Source organism: Petaurus breviceps, unplaced genomic scaffold, assembly GCF_028583685.1.
Source record: "Petaurus breviceps papuanus isolate PSGF00001 unplaced genomic scaffold, PetGlider_PUasm1.0 185, whole genome shotgun sequence".
NCBI classification, from domain to species: Eukaryota; Metazoa; Chordata; class Mammalia; order Diprotodontia; family Petauridae; genus Petaurus; species Petaurus breviceps.
The window spans coordinates 12,308,003-12,330,873 of NW_027185797.1; the positions used below are offsets into that span (position 1 = coordinate 12,308,003).

At 42.9% G+C, this 22,871-nt stretch overlaps 1 protein-coding gene across 1 annotated transcript in view; it reads left to right on the forward strand.

Moving 5' to 3' along the window:
* The window catches only part of KAT2B (lysine acetyltransferase 2B), a 113,935-nt gene that overhangs the window by 31,690 nt on the left and 59,374 nt on the right, over positions 1-22,871 (forward strand). Inside the window, exons 3-4 of the mRNA XM_069088464.1 lie at positions 11,311-11,456; positions 20,079-20,168. Coding sequence (XP_068944565.1) covers positions 11,311-11,456; positions 20,079-20,168 — 236 coding nt within the window. The remainder of the gene's footprint in view (positions 1-11,310; positions 11,457-20,078; positions 20,169-22,871) is intronic.

The window sequence follows — 22,871 nt, forward strand, 5'->3', positions numbered from 1 at the left end:
CACAGGAGTGCAGCCAGGTGGGAAATGAAGAGATAGATGGTCAGGGCACCCTTCTTAAATAGACAATCTGGAAGGAAAGGCTGGGTTATGGCTCCTTCTTGTCCATCTGGATTTTTTCAAGTTATTGAAAGGGTTTCCCTCAAGTCAGGCTTAAGACCAGCGTATTGGGCCAGATTCTCATTTTCATTCTCTGTCATTCTGTGGCTGTTGCTCAAGTTACCCAGAATCGCTTGTGCTTTTGTCATCACCCAGATTTCCTGGACTCCTCAAAGTAAAAACATCCCCAGGGTTTGCAATGTTGATGTCAACTGATGCCAATCAGAGCAGTGGTCTGAACTCAGATGTCACTTGCCTCCTGTATAAGTACAACACTTGTACTTGGTCTGTTGACAGTGAGCTGTGGCCGGAATGAAGATGAGAGCTCTGGGCTGCTTCTGTGGTCTTGATGCTTATTCATGTCCAGAATCTGTGGCTTACTGTCATGTGACCAATCCTCTGTACAGGCCTTAGACACAAAGCACGTGAAGGAAGTAACTTGGTATGAGAAAGAGCATTAGTCAGGATGTTAGGCTCCATGCTGGATAATCCACAGCATCTTCTCTAAAGCACATTGGATGCAAATCACAAGTTTCTGTTTGCTTGTTTTCAGACTTTGGCAAGTTGCTTGACCTCATTACTCTCATAGATGACCTCGGATGTCCCTTAATCCTGAAATAATGGGATTCTTCATCTTGGTAGACATGTAAACAAGCTTGTCCTATTTAGAATTGGTGAACCCTTTAGTTCTTGCAGAGTTCCCATTCGAGGAAGGAATTAGCATTGTAAGACCATGGGTCATAGGAGTGGAGTTTAAGAGCTAGACGAGAGGTAGAAGTCTCCTAGTCCAACCCCATCATTTTATAAATAAGGCAACTGATACTGCCCCTATGGCGACCAAGAATTTGATGACTTCTCTGAGGTCACATTGATGGAGAGTCAGTGAGAGCAGAGATGGGAACCCAGGGCCTTCAGCTCCCAATCCACTGTTCTCTCTACCGCACCATATCTCCTATGTAGATGAGTTTTGTTACTGGTTCAATAGAATTTGGCTTTCACTAGCATGTCAAGGCACCTTGACATGAACATTTCTGTTATTCTCATCCTTCTCTCTTTCTTCCTCCCAGTTTTTCTGTTGATGATGGAAATCCTGTGTTAGGACAGATGGGTCAGAGACAACCTCCTTCTGCGATCTCTCACTTGAAGCTAACGTGTATTATGTCTGTACTTTGTATTTACTTGTCTATACCTGGTATATGTGAGGATTACCAGGGAATATAAGCTTTGTGAGTATTAGGTATCTTCACTGCCTAGTGGAGTACCTTGCACACTAGGTTCTTAATGTTGACTGAGTTGGATTGAATCTCTATACATTTAACTAGGGGTTGCCATGATTTTATTTGTCCCTATATTCATTGTTGTTTTTGTTCAATTATACCCAACTCTACATCATCCCATTCAAGGTTTCTTGGCCAAGATACTGGAGTGGTTTGCCATTTCCTTCCCCAGCTTATTTTACAGATGAGGAAACTAAGGCAAACAGGGTGAAGTGACTTGCCCAGGGTCACACAGCTTAAGTGTCTGAGACCAGATTTTACTCTAGGCCTGGTGCTTTATCCACTGTGCCATCTAGCTGCCCCTCATATCCCTAAGCTTTTAGTAAAACCTCCCTATATCCCTGTATTCAATATTATAGAAAAAAACACTCTAGAGTATTATGAACCCCTTTGGTATCTGGGGAAATTTATGTGCCCCTTGACAGAACAATAATTTTAAATGCATAAAATAAAATATAGAGGATTACAAAGGAAAATTTTTATTAAAATGAAAAATATAATTTTTTTTCCCCATCCAAGTTCATGAACCCCCTGAAATCTATTCATGGATCTCTTGGGGTAAAGAACTTTGTGAGATTACCATGCATATGAATGGAAGAAATAAAATTAGAGAGGCAGAGACATGGAGGAGAGAGACAGAGAAGAGAGAACCGTCCCTGTCAGCATCCTGATAGAATGTAAACCTCCTGAGGGCAGGTACTGTTTTTGTTTTTGCCTTAATCTCCCCGTTGTCCAGAACGGTGCCAGACACACGGGGCAGGAGCTTATTAAATACTTACTGGTTGATGTTCAGGCCGCTGAAGTACTAAAATAATTGTTTACTGTTGGATTGTGTGGACAGCAGCTGCCTTAAGCCTCTTCTGAGTACCCTAAAACACTTAGCTCTAATGGCAGAAACAGGAGATGCCACTGTAGAGTCAATCCTATGTTGCTGCCTATAAATACATAGTACTGAATTTGCCAAGCACAGGGAACTCATACCTTCCACAATTACATTAACTTTCCCCCCCATAAAGCCTGAGTCTTCCTGTGGTTTTCAGGCTGGCCCCTCATAGGCCTGTCTCACTCTGGGTGGCACAGGCTCTTCTTTCCTTAGACAGCCTGGTCCCTCCCCCCACTCCTGGGGACTCACCACCTGAACGCTGAACTTGGTGAGGGCACTGCTGCTGCCCAGGACTCCTTCAGAATGCCAGCCTCTGCCTCCCTGGTAGCAGGGATTATGGGTGAACAGCACAACTGCCCCAGCTCACATCTGTTTTCACCACCACTACGGGGATATTGATGTCTAGTTCTTGGCTTAAAATTGTAGAAAGCGAACACATGATTTCGGTTAGATTTTTTTTTCAGACTTCAAAGTTTTTGGAAAATCATTTGAATCAGTACATTTTAGTGATAGGGATAGAGACTAGACCTGTGATTTCACTGATCTGGAGAACTCCAGGATGGGGGAACAGTCTTGATCAATGCTCATTGACACCTTCACTCTAACTTAGAATCTTTCTAGGTATTAGGACAGACAGGGTTCTGGGAGACCTGGCTTCCCATCCTGCCATAGACCCTTACTAGCTGTGTGATCCTGGGTACAGTCAATAAGCATTAAGTGCCTACTATGTGCCAGTGTTCTAGGAATACACACACACACACACACACACACACACTGATCTCTTGCTCACCCTCTCCCTCTTCCCCTTGCCCCCTCCCCTCTCTTTCTATACACACACACACAGACACAGAGATATATAGCTTTGTCAATATAGCTATATCTATCTATATACCTATCTTCACAAACATATCTCTTCCCCCCACCTACACACACACACACACATACACACACACACATACAGAGATATCTAGCTATATATCTATATCTTTACCTCTTTAGTTATATACACATCCACATACTCAGATACACACATAGGACTTGTCAAACTTTCCCAATCTATAGGAGAAGAGTGTCTCAAGTGATGAAGTTGGTGGCTGGAGAGGGTCCCATGGCCAAGGTGACCATGTATTTCCTGTTTCTATCAAGGTAGCAGCTGCCTTGGGATTCTTGGCGGTGCTGTCTTAGCAGATTGCTGCCTCTTACCATGGGTATTTTCAAGCCTGACACCGCACAAAACAACTAAACTGGATCCTTGGAGAATCTGAAAGCAAACAAAAGAATTGTCCTTTTTGCCACAGGAAAAAAATACCGAGAGAGAGAGAGAGAGACAGAGAGAGAGAGAGACAGAGAGAGAGAGAGACAGAGAGAGAGAGAGAGAGAGAGAGAGAGAGAGAGAGAGAGAGAGAATGAGAGAGAGAGAGACAGAGAGACAGAGACACAAAGAGAGACAGAGACACAGAGAGAGAGAGATATGGAGGGGATTCTCGTAGTTCAGGGGGTAGCCATGTGTCTGCTTCTTCCCAGAATCTGTGTTGAGCTGAGCTCGGGGGCCATCTTGTCCAACCTGTACCTGAGGGAGGGCCCCTTCTCCAACACCCTTGGCAGCTGCCCATCCAGCCTTTGCTTGCAGCCTACCAGTTGGGTGGAACTTCTCATTTCCTGAGGCAGCCCACAGCTTTTGGAGCTCACTAACAGTCTGGCCGTTTTTCCTCATAGTAAAGCCCAGAGATAAGTCTTTTTCAGAGAGTAAATAATCTTTTCCTCATGTCTTTCTCCCTGAAACTGCCTCTAGTTTTGCCCTCTGAGGCTAAGCAGAATGTATAATCCTTCTTCCACAAGGGAGCCCTTCAAATATTTGAAAACAGCTCTGTGGTTACATCCTCTCACCCTCCTTCCCAAGTTTTTCAGGCTAAACATCCATGGTGTAGACAGTGGCTGATGGGGTACTGAACCCGGGAGTCGATTAGATTTGAATTCAGAACTGCTTCAGATGCCTACTAGCTGTGTGATCCTCTGAAAGGCACTTCACCTGTCAGTACCTCAGTTTCCTCATCTGTAAAATGGTGATGCTAGCAGGACTCACTTCACAGGTTGTTGTAAGGATCTGATGAGCTATTTGTAAAATGGTATGCATGTCTTAAAGTGTTATGTAAATGTCATCATCAGCATCATCATTATTTACATAGATAAGAACTCAAAACAGTAGAAGTAATCTGCCCAGAAGTAAAGAGCCCAGTTGCTCCTGGTTGCACCCTGGTTGCTCTCTCTTCTATGTCACCCTCCTTGGATATCCTCCCTGAAATGGGCCCAGAACTGGACATCTCCCCCCTGCCCCCATGTGGTTTGCTTAAGGCAAAGTGAAGTGTCCTTTATGGACACTATTTTTCTCTGGATGGGTGGTGAAATGGGTAGAGTGCTAGGCCTAGAAGAGTTCAATGAGTTCAAATTCAACCTTAGATGTTAGCCTCTGCTTCCCCTCAGTTTCTTCAGCTGTAAAATGGGGATCATAACAGCACCTACCTTAAAGGGTTGATGTGAGGATGAAATGAGAGAATATTTGTAGAAAGCACTTCCATGGTGCCTGTCACATAGTAGGTGCCATTCCCTTCCTTTCACCCCAGATTCCTCATCTGTAAAATAGAAGCGTTAGCAATAGCACCTTCCTCCCAGGGGTGTTAAGAGGATATAAAGGAAATAAATAACATTGGTTTAGCCTTTTCAAGCCTACAGATACTATAAAAATGTTTGTCATTATCATTATCATTGGAATGCAGCACAGGACATCATTTACTTCCCCTCCCCCCTCACTAGGGTACACTTGCACTCTCGGTAGGAGGTTGCAAGGGGGGAGGCATTTGACTTCCCTGAGACCTTTGGTGTTTGCAGAGAAAACCAGGGTTGGTCAGCAGTGATGTTGACTCATTGAGTTTGAAGTTCTACTGGGCCAATCTTGGCACCAGGCTTTTGAGTATCATACTTGACAGACAAGGGGTGTGTTCTTCCTGTTGCAGAAAGATTGGGGCCAGCATCATGCCAGGCTCATAGCTGTTGAGGGGGTGGGTGGGTGCTTCCTTTGCACTAAGGCTGCCTTGGTGCAGCTGGGTCTCTAATGTTTTAGTTGCCTGAGGAATGAAGCAGGAGTGGAGGATGGGTGCCTGAAGAGCCCTGCTAGGGGTTGTGGTTGTTTGCATTAAAAATGTAAAAGATTTGATTCCCTAAAATTCATTGACGTGTGTCAAATTTTTCAAAATTTATTGACAATTCATTGACTTTTTTTTTTTTTTTGCCTTTTGGAGGGCAGTTGGGGTTAAGTAACTTGCCCAAGGTTACACGGCTAGTTGTTTTTTTGTGGGTGTTAAGTGTATGAGGCCGGAACTCGGGTCCTCCTGACTCCAGGCTGGCACTTTACTCACTGTGCTACCTAGCCGCCCCCAGCGCCTCATTTTCTTCATGTCTAAAGTAAAGATATTAGACTCAAAGGTCTTTAGGAATAGGGCCTGGAGTAGTGATTTTATACCAGTGTATTCATACAGGGAACGCCACAGTGAGGAAATTCTTCTCCGTTCAGGTAGCACCTTCCATGCCTTTAGACTTACAGCAGGGGTTCTCAATCTGGGGTCCGTGAACTATATTTTGTAGCTGTTTTGTTAGAATTAGTTTCCTTTGTAATCCTATGTATTTTTTAAAATAATTTTTTGGGGGGAGTGAGGGGGAAAGGCAAAGCAATTAGGGTTAAGTGACTTGCCCAAGATCACACAGCTAATAAGTGGGTCAAGTGTCTGAGGTCATATTTGAATTCAGGTCCTTCTCACTCCAGGGCCGGCAATCTATTCACTGCGCCACCTAGCCTCCCTGAGAGATATTTTCTAAGGTTTCTCCTAGCTTGGAGAGTCCATCATTCAGCATCCAGTGCATAAAGTGAGGCAGTCTTTATGTCACATGGATAGCTATCCAGATAAGGAATGAACTTGACTGCCTTGGGAGGGAGGGCCTCAGAGGTAATCAAGTCATTCCTTCTTATTGATGGGCAAACCTCAGAGTCTTGAGGGATTGCCTGACTTGCCCAAGGCCAATTGGTGGTAAGAGTGAGAGGGAGGTTTTGAATCCAGGTCCTTTGACTTGAGAGCTAATGTTTATTATCTCGTTGGAGGTCTTCAAGCAAAGACAGATAGTGACTCACTGGGTATGTACACTATAGATGGGATTCTTTTTCACTCAGAATAGAAGGGCACTAAGATTTCTTCCAACTCTGAAATCCTGTGAGTCTGGGAATGGCAGCAGGTTAAGGCTGTGACTAGTCTGTTGCCAGAATCCATAGTGGTTTTGAGCAGTCATACATAGCCTGTGGATCTTGGTGCTATTGGGAACATTCATCAGGGGAGGGGAAGATTGTAGCAAATCAGCTTTCTGGTTTTGAGGTGCTCTCAGCAATGTAGGCCTAAGGTAATGAGGCGTTCCAGGCCAGGGCAGTAACAGGACAAACAGAAAGAAAAGAGTCAACATAAGTGACATTGAAAAGAAACAGCCAACTCATCTTTGTGACTGATGGGCTACACAAGACAGTTGTTGTGCAGTGGAAAGGACGCTGGGTTTGGAATCAGAATGTTGGTTCGTATCCAAGGTCAGACACAGTCTTCTCCAGGTTAAACACCCACAGTTTTGAGAGGCAAAGTGGCATAGTTTGTAGGAAGTCAGGAAGCCCTGAGTTCAAATCCTACCACAGACATTTACTAGTTTTGTGATCCAGCACAAGTCACTTAACCTGTCTGTGCCTTAGTTTCCTTATCTGAAAAATGAAAGAGTTGGACTGGAGACCCCCTGGTCTCTCTCCCAGCTCTAAAACTATCATTGTATGGTCCTGTGGGATAGGAAGATTAAGGGTTTCAAGTATGGAAGAAGAAAGCATTGATGTCACTTGCAGAAATAAAGCAACTAGGAGGGAGAGGGGTTTTATGTGAAATTGGAGTGGTATCAAAAACAACTGACTAATATCTATGTAGCTCTTTAAGTCTCACAGAGCAGCTTTTATATTTATCTCACTTGATCCTGACAATAACTGTGAAGTAGGTGATGTTAATTCCCCCATTTTACAGAAGAGGAAACCGAGACTGAGAGATTCAGTGACTTGCTGGGGTCATGGAGCTGGCAGGCTTCCAACTCCCAGCTTCTTGATGCCCAGTCCAGCACTTGAACCTATATGCTATCCAGCTGCATTTTATAATTGTCAGAATTAATGACTTGGCATTTGCCTGAAGAAAACCCCCAAAGGCAGCTGGCAGCAAGGGATTAGAATCTGGGTGTGAACTTGGGCCCCTTCTAGGTTTGGAAGGGTTGTCGGCATTAATGGTGATGGTTCAGACTGTGAGAGAAGCAAGGAGTGATCACCTGTTCCAAGAACAGAATGAGATTTGGTGGTGATTGAGAAAGGACATAGAAATAGCCAGGAAAGGGTCACATGAGACTTCTTGGGCTCTAGAAGGATCCTGGAAGGCATCCAGTAAACAGATGTAGATCACTCCCCATTTATGTTGTACAACAGCTTGGCCGTGGCTCCCAGGAGGTAAGGTTTTGGGTTCCATCTGACTCATTCCCCAAAGCAGCTATGCCAGACTCTATTTTCTTCCTTTAATCCCTCAGCCCATCACTTAACCCTTAGCCCCTGCTTCCAGCAGATGATCTCAGCTTTCCCTCTTCTCCCAATCCTCAGCCTTTCATCCTTCTCTGACTTCCTCGGCCAGGGCTTCTCGACATTTTTGCTGTCTTGTATTCCTTTGGCAATCTGGTGAAAGTCTACAGATAAGACACCCTCTTTCACATAAGGTTTTAAATGATAAAATCCATAGCCTTCAACATAGGATGTAAATTATAAAAAAGTACTTTAGCAAAGCTCACAGACCCCAGGTTAGGACCTCCTGTCCTAGAAGAAGTAATTCCTCTTTATTCCCCCTAAAGCTGACCTTCAGGATCTATGCTTCAGATGCCTTCAGATCATGGCATTGTTGAACCAGAGCTGGGGATCACAGCGAACCTCCTTTTACAACTGCTTCTGGATGGGGGGAGGGGGAGCCTTTTCCTCAACTTATCACCTCCCTTTTCTGGAGTCTCTGATTTATTCCTCCCCCCACTCCTTTGCCTTCGAGTATTTTTGAAACCCAGAAGCTGATTTAATCTAAATAAAGTAGGAGGGAAATGAGTAATTGCTAATGGAGCCAAACTTCTTAGAACTCACTTGCTTTACTTGAGTTTTTATCTCATCCACAACCAGAAATGTGAGTGAAGATGGCTTTCCAGATAAACTAGCCCATATACTTTGAACTGCTTATAAATAACAGGCTTAATTTGACCAGTATGGTGTAATGGGTGGCTCTGGAATTTTGTTGCATTCCTCTCTTGGCTCAAGTTTTCTTTCAGCTCTTTGGCAGTGGAGCTGCCCCAGGAAGACAGGCATCTTCTTCAATGCTTTTTTTCCGCCTGCCCATGGCTGGTATAAGAACTTTGTGGATTAGTTCTCTTGTAGGAGGAAACATGACTCCTCAAGGCCTCACTCCTCATGACCTTAAAGGGAGAAGAAAACGGTTAAGATGTCTCAGGGTGACTTCTTTAGAATGAACTCACTCAACAGATAAATGCATCTTCTGCTAGTCTGTGGTTCTTTCTTTGCTCCTTGAAAGAGGAATGAAGTCCAGAAATCTTTCAAATCCTCGGTATTTTTAAGCCCGTGAATGGAGTAAATGGGGTTCGTGGTTGAACAGCAAAGTCTGTGATGAACCTGGTCGAGGCTAGATTGCCTTGTTGCCCTCCAGTGTAGCTTTCTGATGTTCAAGGGTCAGGCATTTGGTTTTCCATTTGTTACGTTTCTGTTGTTACAGTTACAGTTTTTATACTTGATAACTTAATGCCGTTGAGTTCTGTTGCTGTGATTTTCCAGCCAAAGTTCTTTTCCTATCTCTCAGGATGGCCAGCATTTGTATTCCTCTCCCTGCCCGTTGGGAAGTTCTCTGGGCACACGTGTGGACACCAAGCAGGTGGCCAGCTTTTGGATGGGCTTCAAAGGGCGCTAAGCCTGTAGCCAGGAGGACTCCTTCCTGAGTTCAAATTTGCCTTTAGACACTTACTATCCATGTGACCTGACCTGGGCAAATCACTTAACCCTCTTTGCCTCAGTTTCCTCACCTGTAGGTGGAAAGGGAGATGGCAAACCAGTTCAGTATCTTTGCAAAGAAAACCCCAGATGGGGTCACAAAGAGGCAGATGTGACTGAAACAAGTGAACAGCAAAGGGTTTGAAAACTTCCACTTCCCATTGCTTTTCTGGTTTAAAACCAAGAAGAAAGAGGTGGCTGTTGTGTCTCTAACTTTCATTTCTTTCCCTCTGCCTTCATGCATTTTTCTGGTATGTCATCCCTCTTCCCTTTTTCAGCTCTGCCCCCTCCCCCTTGAATCTTTTTTTGACCTCACCCCAGAATTCACCTTATGCCCTTCTTAGCTCTAGTAGCAGGGATGATGAATGATAATAGTAACTTTCCAAATTTATACAGCAAGTGCTTTGCATATATTATTTCACTGAGGCCTCAGCCACCCTGTGAGGTGGAAAGTCACAAGTGTTATCTCCATTTTACAGATGGAAAGGAAGTATTGCATGGTTGGTAGAGGTCAGCCTTGGAGCCAATTCCAATCCTTCTCCTAATGCATAATAGCTGTGCATCCAACTTTTCTGTCCCTCAGTACCCCTGGGCAACTCTCCAAGACTGTTAAATTATAGTTATAAACGAGTTGCTGGTCTGTATTGATGGAGGGAGTTTCCATACTGAGTATTCACCATACTGATTAAATTAGCTTCTGGATACTTACAGAACCTTGATCCTCCCCTTCCCCACAAAAAGAATCATGAAGTAGTAAATGTAGTAAATATTAGAGGCAGGGTTTGAACTCCCTTCTTTCTTACTCCCATGCCCAATGTTCCATCCACACCATTCTCTTTCTTTGCCTGTTACATTCATTATTTTTTTTAATGCTTCTTCGTGCCAGTTTTCTGGGGAGGAACCTTTCTGGGGCTGGTCATAATTGTAGAAGTTTTTTCAATAAGAAATAACTTTCTCTTAACCAGTCATGCTGTTAGCAAATATTTATTGAGCACCTGTGGCATAGTGGGGAGACAGGGATGGGATTCAGTGTCTTTTCACATGATCTTAGGCTGGGATCAAAAATACACACATAACAGGCTTTAGTCACAGTAGAAGGTAGCCGATACATTGAGTGTTATCTAGTTCTTAAGAATTCTATACATTTGAGTGGTATAGATAATATGTGCTATAAAGATTCAGAGAAAGGAAAAAGCTACAGCTTGAGATGGTCAAGGATGGCTTTGTAGAGAGTCTGAACTTTGTCTTGAAACATGAATTGAGGTTAAAGAGGGCCATGGAGGCCATTTCCAAGAATGGAGCATTCTCATGAAGTTGGTGAGGCAGCAAGTGGGCTCCTTATCTGTCCTTAAGGATGAGATTATGGAGATCCTCTGATTTCAGGATTGAGTCCCTGTCAATAAGAATATTGGTCAAAAATAGCCTTCAAGTCATCCGATTATCCTGGACAAAATCAGAGGATTTTTGACTGAATTTCCAGGGGAATTTGTTTTTGTATAGCGTCCTAGGACCCCGTTCCCCTGGTGTGACAACATATAACCCAACAGATTTGCTAGAAGGCCCTCCGGAATGGAGGGAGATCTGCTTGTAGAGAAAGGTTCATTGCTTTTAAGTTTCAGTCTGAGAGGTCTCTTAAGGATATTTTCCTGTCTTGGCCCCCAGAGAAATAAGTCACTCACATGTGGTCTTTAGTAACCAAATTGGTCTTTGACCTTATATAGGTTGGGTTGGTCCCCCTGGAACATTTGGGACTAACATCATATTATAAGAAGAAAATTATTGGGAAGACTTAGATCTTAACAGGGCTCGGGAAATTTGGGATCTTGTTGAGTTGATGAGATACAGCCTTGGTGAGTGGGTTGCTCTCAGCCGCCATCTCACATCTCACCTGAATCTCTTGATACCCCTTTTAGCTGCTCATGTGTCTCACCTGGAGAATGTGTCAGAGGAAGAAATGAACAGACTCCTTGGCATAGTGTTGGATGTGGAATATCTCTTCACTTGTGTTCACAAAGAAGAAGATGCAGACACCAAACAAGTTTATTTCTACCTGTTCAAGGTAAGATGTTATTTTTTTCTTTGACATCTCTCGTGAGATTTCCCCCCCCCCCCATACCCACAGAATGTTAAAAGTCCCAGGATGCCTTTGTTTGAAACATCATCATGATTTCTCAATATACCCAACTCCTTCCCAAAATGAGCAACCCTTCTTGTTAAAAAATAATACCTCTTAAGTATAATGGTGATCCCTTCTGACAATTGGGACAACATTCTTCACCACTTCCCTACCACCTTCTACCCAGAGGAGAGGGGGGAAATTTCTCCATAGATTCTCTGGCCCCAGTTTGGGCTTTGTGATCACACAGTCAGACTTTGGTTTTCTGTTGGTTTTTTCACTGGTATTGCTGTCATTGTGACTTTTATTCTCCTGGTTCTGCTGACTTTAATCTTGTGCAGTTGAGGCTTGTTTCTCGGAATCCCTCACATTCACCCTTTCTTGCAGTGCAATCCTGTTTCACTACATTCAGATGCCGTAGTTTGCTTATCCTGGGGACCCCTTGTTTGTGCAGAGTTCTTTGCATTCTACCTCCCCTTAGACTGTGAGCACCTTGAGAACAGGCCTTGATTTTGCCTTTGTTTCCATTCCCAAAAATATTTGTTGATTTGTTGACTTGAGTATGGATACTAGATTTGTTGCTGCGTTGTTTTTTTTTCCTGCCACAAAAAAATTGTGTTTTATTTAGTTGTTAATTTAGTTACACACGGAGCCTCCTTGTCTGTCTTTGATCTCCTTAGGGTCTATGTCCAGTAATGGGTTCTTTGGATTCAAGGGTATGGACTCTGCATGTGTGTGTTGTATGTGTGTGTGTGTGTGTGTGTGTGTATGTGTGTGTGTATGGGTATGGATATGTGTGTGCATATGTATATAGAAAGGTATGGATATGTATGTGTATAGAAGGGTATAGATATGTGTGTATATGTATGTGTGTATGTGTGTGTGTGTATATATATGTATATGTAGAAGGGTATGAATATGTATGTGTGTAAAGTACCTTTTCTTACATAATTTCAGATTGTTTTCCAGAAAGGTTAGATCACTTCAGAGCTACGTTAATAGCATATCTGTCCAAAGGCCTTTTTTTTAAAAAAAAAAAAATGGATTGTTCATTCAGTTTTTAAAATAGTTTTCTTTTTAGTTATGAACTTAGCAAATGTGTATGAAAAATTATGTACTATGCATTTTAGCCAAAGTCAATCGGAGACAGTTAATTACTATATAAGCATTCCTGGTTGGAGAACAGTTTGACTGGGCTGTGTTTTCTCCTGTTAATCGGAAATTCTGTTTTCTGTTCCAAACAATGTCTCATTCATACACACACGTGTCTATATGTATACCTATACATATATGTACACATGCATACAATATATACATATAGAATGCTATATATGTTTTATAGTGCTATACTATATGCTGTATATTTTGTAGGAATACTGAGATAAGAAAGAAAAACTTCCTCAGAAAGAGAGAACAAAAAGTACAGTTTTGGTTTGGGGATTTCGATTTGCCCAAACATAGCAACAGAAATGTCAGTGTAATACTGATATCACCCTCAGAAAAGTAAATTCCCGAATTCTGAACCTGATGGCTTCCTCTTTAACTTTGAGAATTCCCCTTTCAGTCTGGTCAAAGGTGTTTGACAAAGAGGATGATTTTAATTAGATTAAAGAAGAAACCATGATTTGGTCCCCATAATCAAGATTACTTCTCTTAACTAAAGGGTAGGATCTTTTCCTTGTTGTTAGTAACTTCTATTCATGGAAAACTGATGAAGTTTTTGATTCAAGTGAATCCAAAGATTCAGACTAGATTTTGTTGTTGGGTCACATCTGACCCTTTGTGATCCCGTGTACCATAGCACACCAGTGCTTTCCGTGGGATTTTCTTGGAAAAGATACTGGAGTGGTTTACCATTTCCTCCTTCAGTGGATTGAGGCAAACAGAAGCTAAATGACTTTTCCAGGGTCACACAGCTTAATGAGTGTCTGAGACTGGATTTGAACCCAGGTTGTCCCGACTCCAAGGCTTGGTACTTTATCCACTGAGCCATCTAACTGTCTTGAGACTGAGAGTTGTCAGACTATTTTTTCTTGACATTTTATAACCCAGCTGAAGCTTTGGTGCTTTGTGTATCCACAACCATGAACTTTTCAGTTGACAAAGAAGAATAGAAAAGAGGGTTGTTTATGAAACTGTAGTTGTGTTATGGATAAGGTGTTGCTGCTTTGCCAGATCATGTGACTCCTCTTCCTGCATAACCCTCTCAAAAGAAGCCTTTCCTGATAAATCTCTCAGTCAGCTCACTCCAGTGCTTCATACGTTCTCCTAGATAATCATAGCTGGCATTTACATATGTTATAATAACCCTGGGTAGCGGGTACTGTTATTACTTTCCATTTTACAGATATGGAAACCGAGGCCCACAGGGCCACATAGCTTGGCAGACGAGGTAGTATTTGAACTCAGGCCAATGATCTGTCCACTGTTTGGACATTGACTTGCTTCTTTAGAGCTTATATTATTTTCAGCTGCTTCATTTTCTCCCTGAGATCATTAGCCCAGGGGAGATAGGCTTTTCTTTCTTTCTTGTTCCCTTCGTGCAGTTGATCTTAACCAATACTGTTGTTTTGTGGAAAAGGAATATGTCTTCATCTGAGATCATGGACAGCTTTTCCTGATAACAGCAGCAACAGCAACAACTCACATTTCTGTAAGATTTGCAAAATACTCGACATACATTGTCTCATTGGGTTCTCACAATAAGCCTGTCTATGGGTGCCATTTAACAGATAAGGAAAGTAAGGCTCAGAAAGGTCAGTGATTTACCCAGGGTCTCATAGCTGGCGAGGGTCTGAAGTAGGATTTGAACTCTGGTTTCCCTGACTCCTGGCTCATCGGTATAGGCAGATATGGGCTGTCTTGGCCTGGTCCAGCTCTATTCACTGCTGCCACTGTTCCTCCTCCCATATCTGCTGGGCAGCAGGGAGTGCCTACTTTAGGTGGGTAAACTGACAGGAGGCATGTGGAAAAGTTCCAGGTTAGAGAGAAGATTCTGAGCTCTTAATTTTTTTTTAATTTTTTGCTTTTTTGGAGGGGGGAGGGCAGGGCAATTGGGGTTAAGTGACTTGCCCAGTGTCACACGGCCAGTAAGTGTTAAGTGTCTGAGGCCAGATTTGAACTCAGGACCTCCTGACTCCAGGGCTGGTGCTCTATTCACTGCTCCACCTAACTGCCCCTAGAGAGAAGATTCTGAAAAAGTTTTTGCATCTGTTCAAGGCCTTGCTGTCTTTTTCTGAAGCTCTTAAAGGTTCCCAGGGATAAGATTCACCATCAGCTGATGGGAGGCAGCCCAGAGGGTCATAGCTGTGGTGTTACCCAGTTCAGGCCCCTTCTCTTGGCTCTCGGATTTCCGGAACCTGTCAGTGTTTTGTGCACTCTCAGATTTGGAGATTCCATTCAGGGTCCTGGAAGGCCAAGCAGACCTCAGAGATAGTCTTGTCCATCTCCCTCTTTTGACGAATGAAGAAACAGGGGCCCTTGGAAATAGGATGTGACTTGCCCAAATCACAGGGTTCAGACCCTGGTGCCCTGACTCCGGATCTGTCTCTCAGTCTGGCTTGGTAATAACAGTCACATTCCTTGAGGCTCCATGGCCCTTCAGTGAGTGGGGGGAAAGCATCAGCAATTCAGTGTCACTCCTGTTTCCCAAAAGGTCTTATCCTTAACCATTAGGAGGATGCTATCTTTGCCCATCCAGGCGACAGATGGGAAAGGTGATTATTCTTTACCTAATGTGAGAAGAAAGTATGACTAGACCAGGATGATCTGGGGGTTCTAGTGTAGAACAAGCCCAGTACGAGTCACCAGTGCAATCTTAGGGTATGTTGAGGTAAAGAAAATAATCCTTCTGCTCTGATCATCTGAAAAATTTTATGTTCATTAGAACCTTCCATTAGAGAAAGGGCATTGATAAGTTAGAAAGAAGAATGTGCTTTTCCATAATCTCTTTGGCTCTCAGTGTCTCCTCCCCTTTGAATTACTGTTCAGTTGTGACTCCATTTGGGGTTTTCTTGGCAAAGATACTGGAGTTTGCCCTTTCCTTCTCATTTTACATATGAGGAAACTGAGGCAAACAGGGCTAAGTAAGTGTCTGAGGCCAGATTTGAACTCAAGAAAATGAATCTTCCTGCCTCTGGGCTCAGCATTCTATCCACTGTGCTAGCTAGCTGGCCTCTTTGAATTACCTTGTGTTTATTCTGTCCGTAGCTTGTAAATACTTGTCTTCCCTGATGGAATATCAGTTCCTATTTTGTCTTTTATTTCTTCAGTGTCTAGCACGGTGCTTGGCAGCTAGTAGGAGTCAAATAATGATTGATCAGGGGCAACCAGAGTGGTGAAAACACTTAAATTCATGTTATGCTGATCATTTGAAGGCACTGGGCATACCCAGCTCGGAGAAGAAAACACTGGCTTATGGATATGACTGAGATCTTTAAGTGTCTGAAGTGTTGTGTCATGGAATGAGGAAGAAACCTGGTTTTCTTAGTCCTGATGGGAGGATCTAAGAGTAGATGGTGGTGGCTACCAGGTGAAATGTTGAGGCTTGATGATGGGGAAAGAAAAACTAAAAAAAAAAAATAGCTCTGGGGCAGGTAGGTGGCGCAGTGAATAGAGCACTGGCCCTGAAGTTAGGAGGACCTGAGTTCAAATGTGACCTTAGACACTTACTATGTCACCCTGGGCAAGTCACTTCACCCTGATTGCCTCCAGAAAACAAAACCAAACCAAAAATACCTCTAGTTCTTTAAAAATGAAACGAGCTGCTGTTGAAGGCAATGGCTTCCCCGTCACTGGAGGGCTACAAGCAAAGGCTAGTTGACCCCTTATCATCATGGATCTAGAGCTTGTAGGGACCTCAAGGCCATCTAGCCCAGCCCCTTCATTTTAGGAGGGGGTTGCATGGTTAGGCAGGTAAGAGGTGGCTTGTACAGTGGCATTAAGCTCAAAGAGGAACTGGATCCCTGCTGGGGCTACATATTTATTTAGAAAACCACAAATTAACATCATCTATGTTGGGTTGGATTTCTAGTTATTCTGTTAAATCTCTTCTGGGTACATTTTAAAAGATGGCTTGGGCTATACCTCCGCTTTAGTGGATAGAGGACTGAATTTAGAGTCAGGAATGCCAGACTTCGAATCCTGCCTCAGACATTTACCTGGTGGTGTGACCCTGGGTAAAGTCACTTTATCTCTCTTACCTTCAGTCTTCTCATCTGTAAAATGGGTTGTGAGATAATGTAGGCGAAGCACTTTACCAAGATGCTAGCCATTGTCATCATCATTGTGTCCCAAAGCCAGTGGGCATATCAGAGGCAGGATGTGGCATCCTCTGCCTCCAGACCAGGGTTCTTTCCCCCATTCCAAGCGGAAGGAGTCTGCTACAGAGGGCCTTCTCTCTCCAGTGTGGGTTGCATGGGTCTCTGAGATTCGATGACCCTGACAAGGCCTCAGAGTCTGAGTCATCAAGGCCCAGCTGTGCCAGAGCCCCTACTCTTAAGGTCTCTGGAAGAGACGTCAGTAAAAGAAAAACAGGGCCTGCAAGAATGTAGCTGTTATTTGTGTTGGACTAGATCCTTGGCAGGAGTGTACTGCCCCGCTGGAAGTCATGGTGGCGTCAAGGTTTCCATCCTGTCAGCCTCCCGATTTGATTCTGTTTATAAGCAGCCCCCTGGGCTAGAAAACACTGGTGGCGAGTTGAAAAAAGCTCCTTGCCTGGCACAGAGTTGACTAAGAAATACTTGCTGATTGATTGAAACGTCTTCTTTTTCTAACAAGGCGATGTCTAACTCATTCTTGGGTTTAAAAAAAAAAAAAAGGCCAAAATGTGGAACTTGGTTGCCTCAAATATCTTACTCCAGGCAAATGATTCAAAAAGCACCTGTTATTTAACCTTATTCCTGTGTTAAGTAGTATTCCAGCTTAGCGAAGTAGCCAGTGTGAGTTAAGGCAGCATTCAAAATAACTTTCAAGCCCATGTTTGAAAACAAACTCATGTATGGTCCCATAGATTTTTAAAGTAAATGGTAGTGGTACCACTGAGACCTGTTTAAAATCATATGGTGCTAGAACTTGAAGGGTCTAGTTTGAAGGCCAGCATGAAGTCTTCTTGTGGAAGCTTTTTATTTGACACAAGTGGAGACTGTGACAATTTAAGGCAGTGAGTGACTCTGCCAGCAAGACGGAAATCCTTTCTCCTGGGATCACCACACATGTGACCATGTTTGAATTTGGCTCTACGATCTGTAAAATGAGGGTTGGGTCTAGGTGGCTTCTGTGGTCTCTGCCAGGCTCCCATCTTTGATCCTGAGAGGAGAAATAATTTGTCTACACTAGAATTCGAGCTTTCTGATCCCCAGATATCAACGTTCTTCCCTCTGTAACGTGCTGGCTCCAAACTCGAAATCCCAGTTCCTCAAATAGTCAGTTTTGACAACAGTAATGGACTAGGTGACCAGAACAAATCTTCTTTTTCTTGGTTTTTGTATTTTTTCAGCCCTGGGAAGTTTTGCTATGATCTACTTTTGTGATTACCTTATACCCTTAACAAGCTATGTATGCCACTTAATCTCTTTTATCCTCAATTTTCTTATCTGTAAAATGGGATCCCCACCTGACAGGTTTATTATGAGGCTCCAGTGGATAATGTACTTTGTAGGTCTTATTGTATCCATATAGATGGCAGTGATTACAGTGATGATGCAAACGGAACAGTTCTTTGGTCCAGATTACTGTGGTATATTTCAAGGATCCAGGAAAGGATTAGCTATAGCATATTAGTGGTCTGTTGCTGCAGGGCCTGGGTTCAGATGCTGCCTCTAGTACTTTCTGCTTGTGTGACCTAGGTCACACTTAAGCTCCCTGGGCCTCAATGGTTTTTGTTTCTTGGTTTTCCTGCAGAATGACTGAGTTGGATTCAGTAGCCTCAGAGGTCTTGTATGGCTCTGGACCTGTGACCTCGTGGTCTTCTCCTGGCCATTTCGATCCTGCTCAGTTAGAGAAGAGTGGTCTTGTAGTTGTTCACCAGTTGGAGGCTGTTCTGATCTCCAGGGGCCCGCCAGTGCCTGCTGAACAGTTTCATGCCCTGGTGCCCTTCCATATGGGTGCATCTTGGGGGTTCAAGGCTCTAGGTGTGCAGCACAAAGGCTGTGGAAGGGACAGACAGTGTGTGTGACTAAAGAAATCCGTGGCTTTCTGACGACTCGAGCAGCTACAAGTTTACTTTAAACAGGGTAGAGAGGAAAATGCTTGAACATGGTGACTGTGGGCTCTCTTGTCACTTGCCTGTCAGCTTACTCTGACTGTTCAATTCCAGTGGAGGGAATTAATCCCAGTGCTTTGAACATGCTGGGGAGTTAGCTTTTTAAACAGTCCTCGATAATCCTTGGGCACATTTATCAGTTTTCTAAATCTGAATTCCTTCTTGTGTCAGAAGCATTAGACTTACTCTGGTTGCTCCCAGAGGCCAGAGCTGAGAGTGAAGGGTAGAAGCTGCAAAGAAGCAAATTTAGACTCAGTGTCAGGAAAAAGTGGCCAACGACTCATTGGTGGTGGTGGTGGTTGTCCAGGTGTGTCCAGCTCTTCGTGACTCTGTTGGGGTTTTCTCGGCAAAGATGCCGTAGTGGTTTGCCAAGGCCTTCTCCAGCTCATTTTACTGATGAAGAAACAGGCAAACAGAGTGAAGTGACTTGCCCAGGGTCACACAGCTAGCAAGTAGCTGAGGTCAGATTTGAACTCAAGAAGATGAGTCTTCCTAATTCTAGGCCCAGTAGTCTGTCCATGGTGCCATCCAGCTGCCTCAATGGAATGACCTTTCTTCTCTCTGAGGTTCTTGAGTGAAGGGAAGGCCTCAGGTTCAGCATGTTGCAGAAGGTGCCCTTCTTCAGTTCTGTGTTGGGTTCAATGGCACCTGAGGTTCTTTACAGACCCATCCAACTCTGCTTGTGTGGGTAATAAAATCTAGAGTGCTTAGATTGTGTGTGTGTGTGTGTGTGTGTGTGTGTGTGAGAGAGAGAGAGAGAGAGAGAGGTGGGGGTGGGGGGTTGAAGTCTGTGAAAAGGCAGGCCCTGAAAGTTACTGTCTCTTCAGTTCTGCAAAGTTCTAGCATGAACAGTCCCAGATAATACTTTGCACTGATGGACTTTTAAAAGAAATATTTGTCAAATACCCATTAAAACACGAGAACTGTTGATTTCAGTCAGAGAGATACCATCAATGTCTTCCTTGTCCAGCCATCACCTCTAGCATTCTCTTAATAAAGAAATGTTTGGGTGGGGGAAGGATTAGAGATTGTCACGAATGCAGTTGGTGGGAGATAGAGGAGTATAGGAAGGGAGCTTGCCTCAGTGACTCCTCTCCTTGAAAAAATAGAGTGGCCGGGAGCTCAGACATGTTTGCTGGAAGGCACCTGACAGCTGGTAGTCTTTTGGGGGAAGGTACTTGATTATTAGCAGGTTATATGTAATTTAGGTTAAAAATACAGATAGTGCCTTTCTCTCAAACATTTTTGGTCTTTTTCATGTGTGTATTTTTCTTCTTAACATTTTGGTCTCCGCTTCTTGGCAGCTTTTGAGAAAATGCATTTTACAAATGGGGAAACCTATGGTCGAAGGATCCTTGGAGAGCCCTCCATTTGAGAAGCCTAGTATTGAACAGGTAAAAATGCATGTTTATATTGAGTTAAATTAAAAAAAATTTACATTAGATAAACATTTATTAAGCATGTATTATTTTTAAGGCACTGTGCAAGACACTTGAGATTCAAAAACAAAATAAATATAAAACATTTCTACTCTTTAAGAACACAAAGTAAAAGAGGCATCTACATGGCACAGTGAATAGAGCACCAGCTCTGGAGTCCATACGACCTGAGTTCAAATCTGGCCCCAGGCATTTAACATGGACTAGCTGTGTGACCTTGGGCAAGTCACTTAACCCAACTGCCCTGTCTTCCCCCCTCCAAAAAAAAAAGAATACAAAGGGAAAAAAAGGACATTTCCATACTTGGAGAGGAGGGATAAGGGTGGTCATGGCTGACATTTGTATTGCCAGATGTATTGTTTTTAGTTAAATTTTATTTTTAATCAGCAAGCAGTAATATTTTCTTCCTCTACTTCTCTCCCCACTGACAAAAAAAAGACCAGGCCCTAGTAAAATATGCATAGTTATGTAAAACAACAACCATCTTAGGTAGATACTATCATCTTCATTTCAAGGAATTTCAAGGGAACTGAGGCTGCTAGAGTTAAGTGACCTAAGTTTACCCAAGGTCACATAGCTGTTGGGGCCAGAGGGAGGATTTTCACTCCAAGTTCAGTACTCTCTCATACTGCACCAGACTGCTTCTGCCAATATGGATACAGCTAAAGAAATGCAAAGCACGTATATAGTAATAGAAAACAAACCTAGCCCTCTTCTCCCCTTTCCAGGTGTCTTATATCTGTCTGCCATGTACGGTGACACTGACCTCCTGGCCATTCCTCAAACCCAACACTATCTCCTGACTCAGTGCATGTTCTTTTTTGAGAAATAGGTTTTTATTGATGTCTTTTTTTCCCCCTTTGCCGTAATTCCTCCTAATATCTTTCCCATTCCCCCTCCTAGAGAACCACCATGTCAGATTTTTTTGGAGGCATATAATCCTGATGCTCCAATCAGGGAAGAACAATGCACAGGAGAACCTTCATTTATGTATATTGATTCAGAAATTTTAAAGAAGCCAAAAGAGACTGTAGTGATTTATCCAAGAAGTCACTGGTTGTTGTTCATTTGTTTCAGTCCTGTCTGACTCCTTGTTACCCCATTTGGGGTTTCTTTGGCAAAAATACTGGAGTGGTTTCGTCATTTCCTTCTCTAGCTCATTTTACAGATGAGGAAACAGGCAAACAAGCATGACTTTTCCAGGGTCACACAGCTAGTAAGTGTCTGAAGCCAGATTTGAACTCAGGAAGAGGAGTCTTTCAGACTTCAGGCCCAGCTTTGTATCCACTACACCACCTAGCTTACCATTATAACATCATTCACTGTGTTTAAATTAGATTTATATCAGAGATGAAAAGTTGGCTCAGAATTCATGGAAAACAATCACCTTAATTAATCATATTAAAGAAAAATAAAAAAGTACACAATTATCTTAATGGATTTAGAAAAAAGTCTTTGACAAAGTACAGCACTCATTTATGCTAAAGACTCTAGAAATCATAGGATAGAATGACCCTTTTTAAAAAATATCATAAGAAAAAGTAAAAGGGACAGCTAGGTGGCTCAGTGAGTAGAGCACTGATCCTGGAGTCAGGAGGAACTGAGTTCAAATCCATCCTCAGACACTTAATACACTAGCCCTGTGACCTTGGGCAAGTCACTTAACCCCAATTTCCCTGCCTTCTACCCTCCAAAAATAAAAAAAAAAAGTAAAAGCAACATAATGGAATGCTCTAGCATCTTCCTCAGTAAATAAAGGAGTAAAATGAGAATGTCCACTCTCCTTCCTATTGTTTGGTGGTAATAGTTCTGGAAATGCTAGCAATAGCAATAAGATTGTGACTTTTCACTGACTTTCTCCCCTACCTAGAGCTCTCTCTTTCCTTCCTTTTCTGCCTCCTAATATTCCTTACTTCTTCCAAACTGCCACTAAGGTTGAAGCCTTTCCTAAGTCCTCCTTAATGATGCTGTCTCCCATCTGAGACATCCCCAACTTATGCTGAATATACCTTGTTTATACATAATTGTTTGTATGTTGGGCTCCTTTATTCGAGTGTGAACTCTCCAGGAGAATGGGGACTTTTAAAATATTGCTTTGGGTCTGCACTATTTACCACAGTACCTGGCAGATAGTAGGTGCTTAATAAATGCTTGTTAGCATGACTAATATGGAAATATGTTTAATATGATTGCTCATGTATAGTCCACATAAGATTGCTTGCCTTCTTGGGGAAGGGAAGAGGTAGGAGAGGGAGAAAAAAATTTTGAACTCAAAATCTATTTTTTTTTTTTTTTGCTTTTTGGAGGGCAATTGGGTTTAAGTAACTTGCCCAAGGTCACACGGCTAGTTTTTTGGTTTGTGTGTGTTAAGTGTCTTGAGGTCAGATCCGAACTCAGGTCCTCCTGACTCCAGGGCCAGCACTCTGCTCACTGCACCACCTAGAGGCCCCTGAACTCAAAATCTTACAAAAATAAATGTTGAAAACTGTCTTTACATGTAATTAGAAAAAAAGAATACTATTAAGATAAAAGTCATTTGCTGCCAGTATTGTTGATTAACTTCTTACTAAATTATTTCAAGTGCAGCAGAGTGATAAATATTCTCTTATGGTTGAGAAACACTTTCTCTCCCTTTCTGGGTGACCTAGCCCTCCTCTA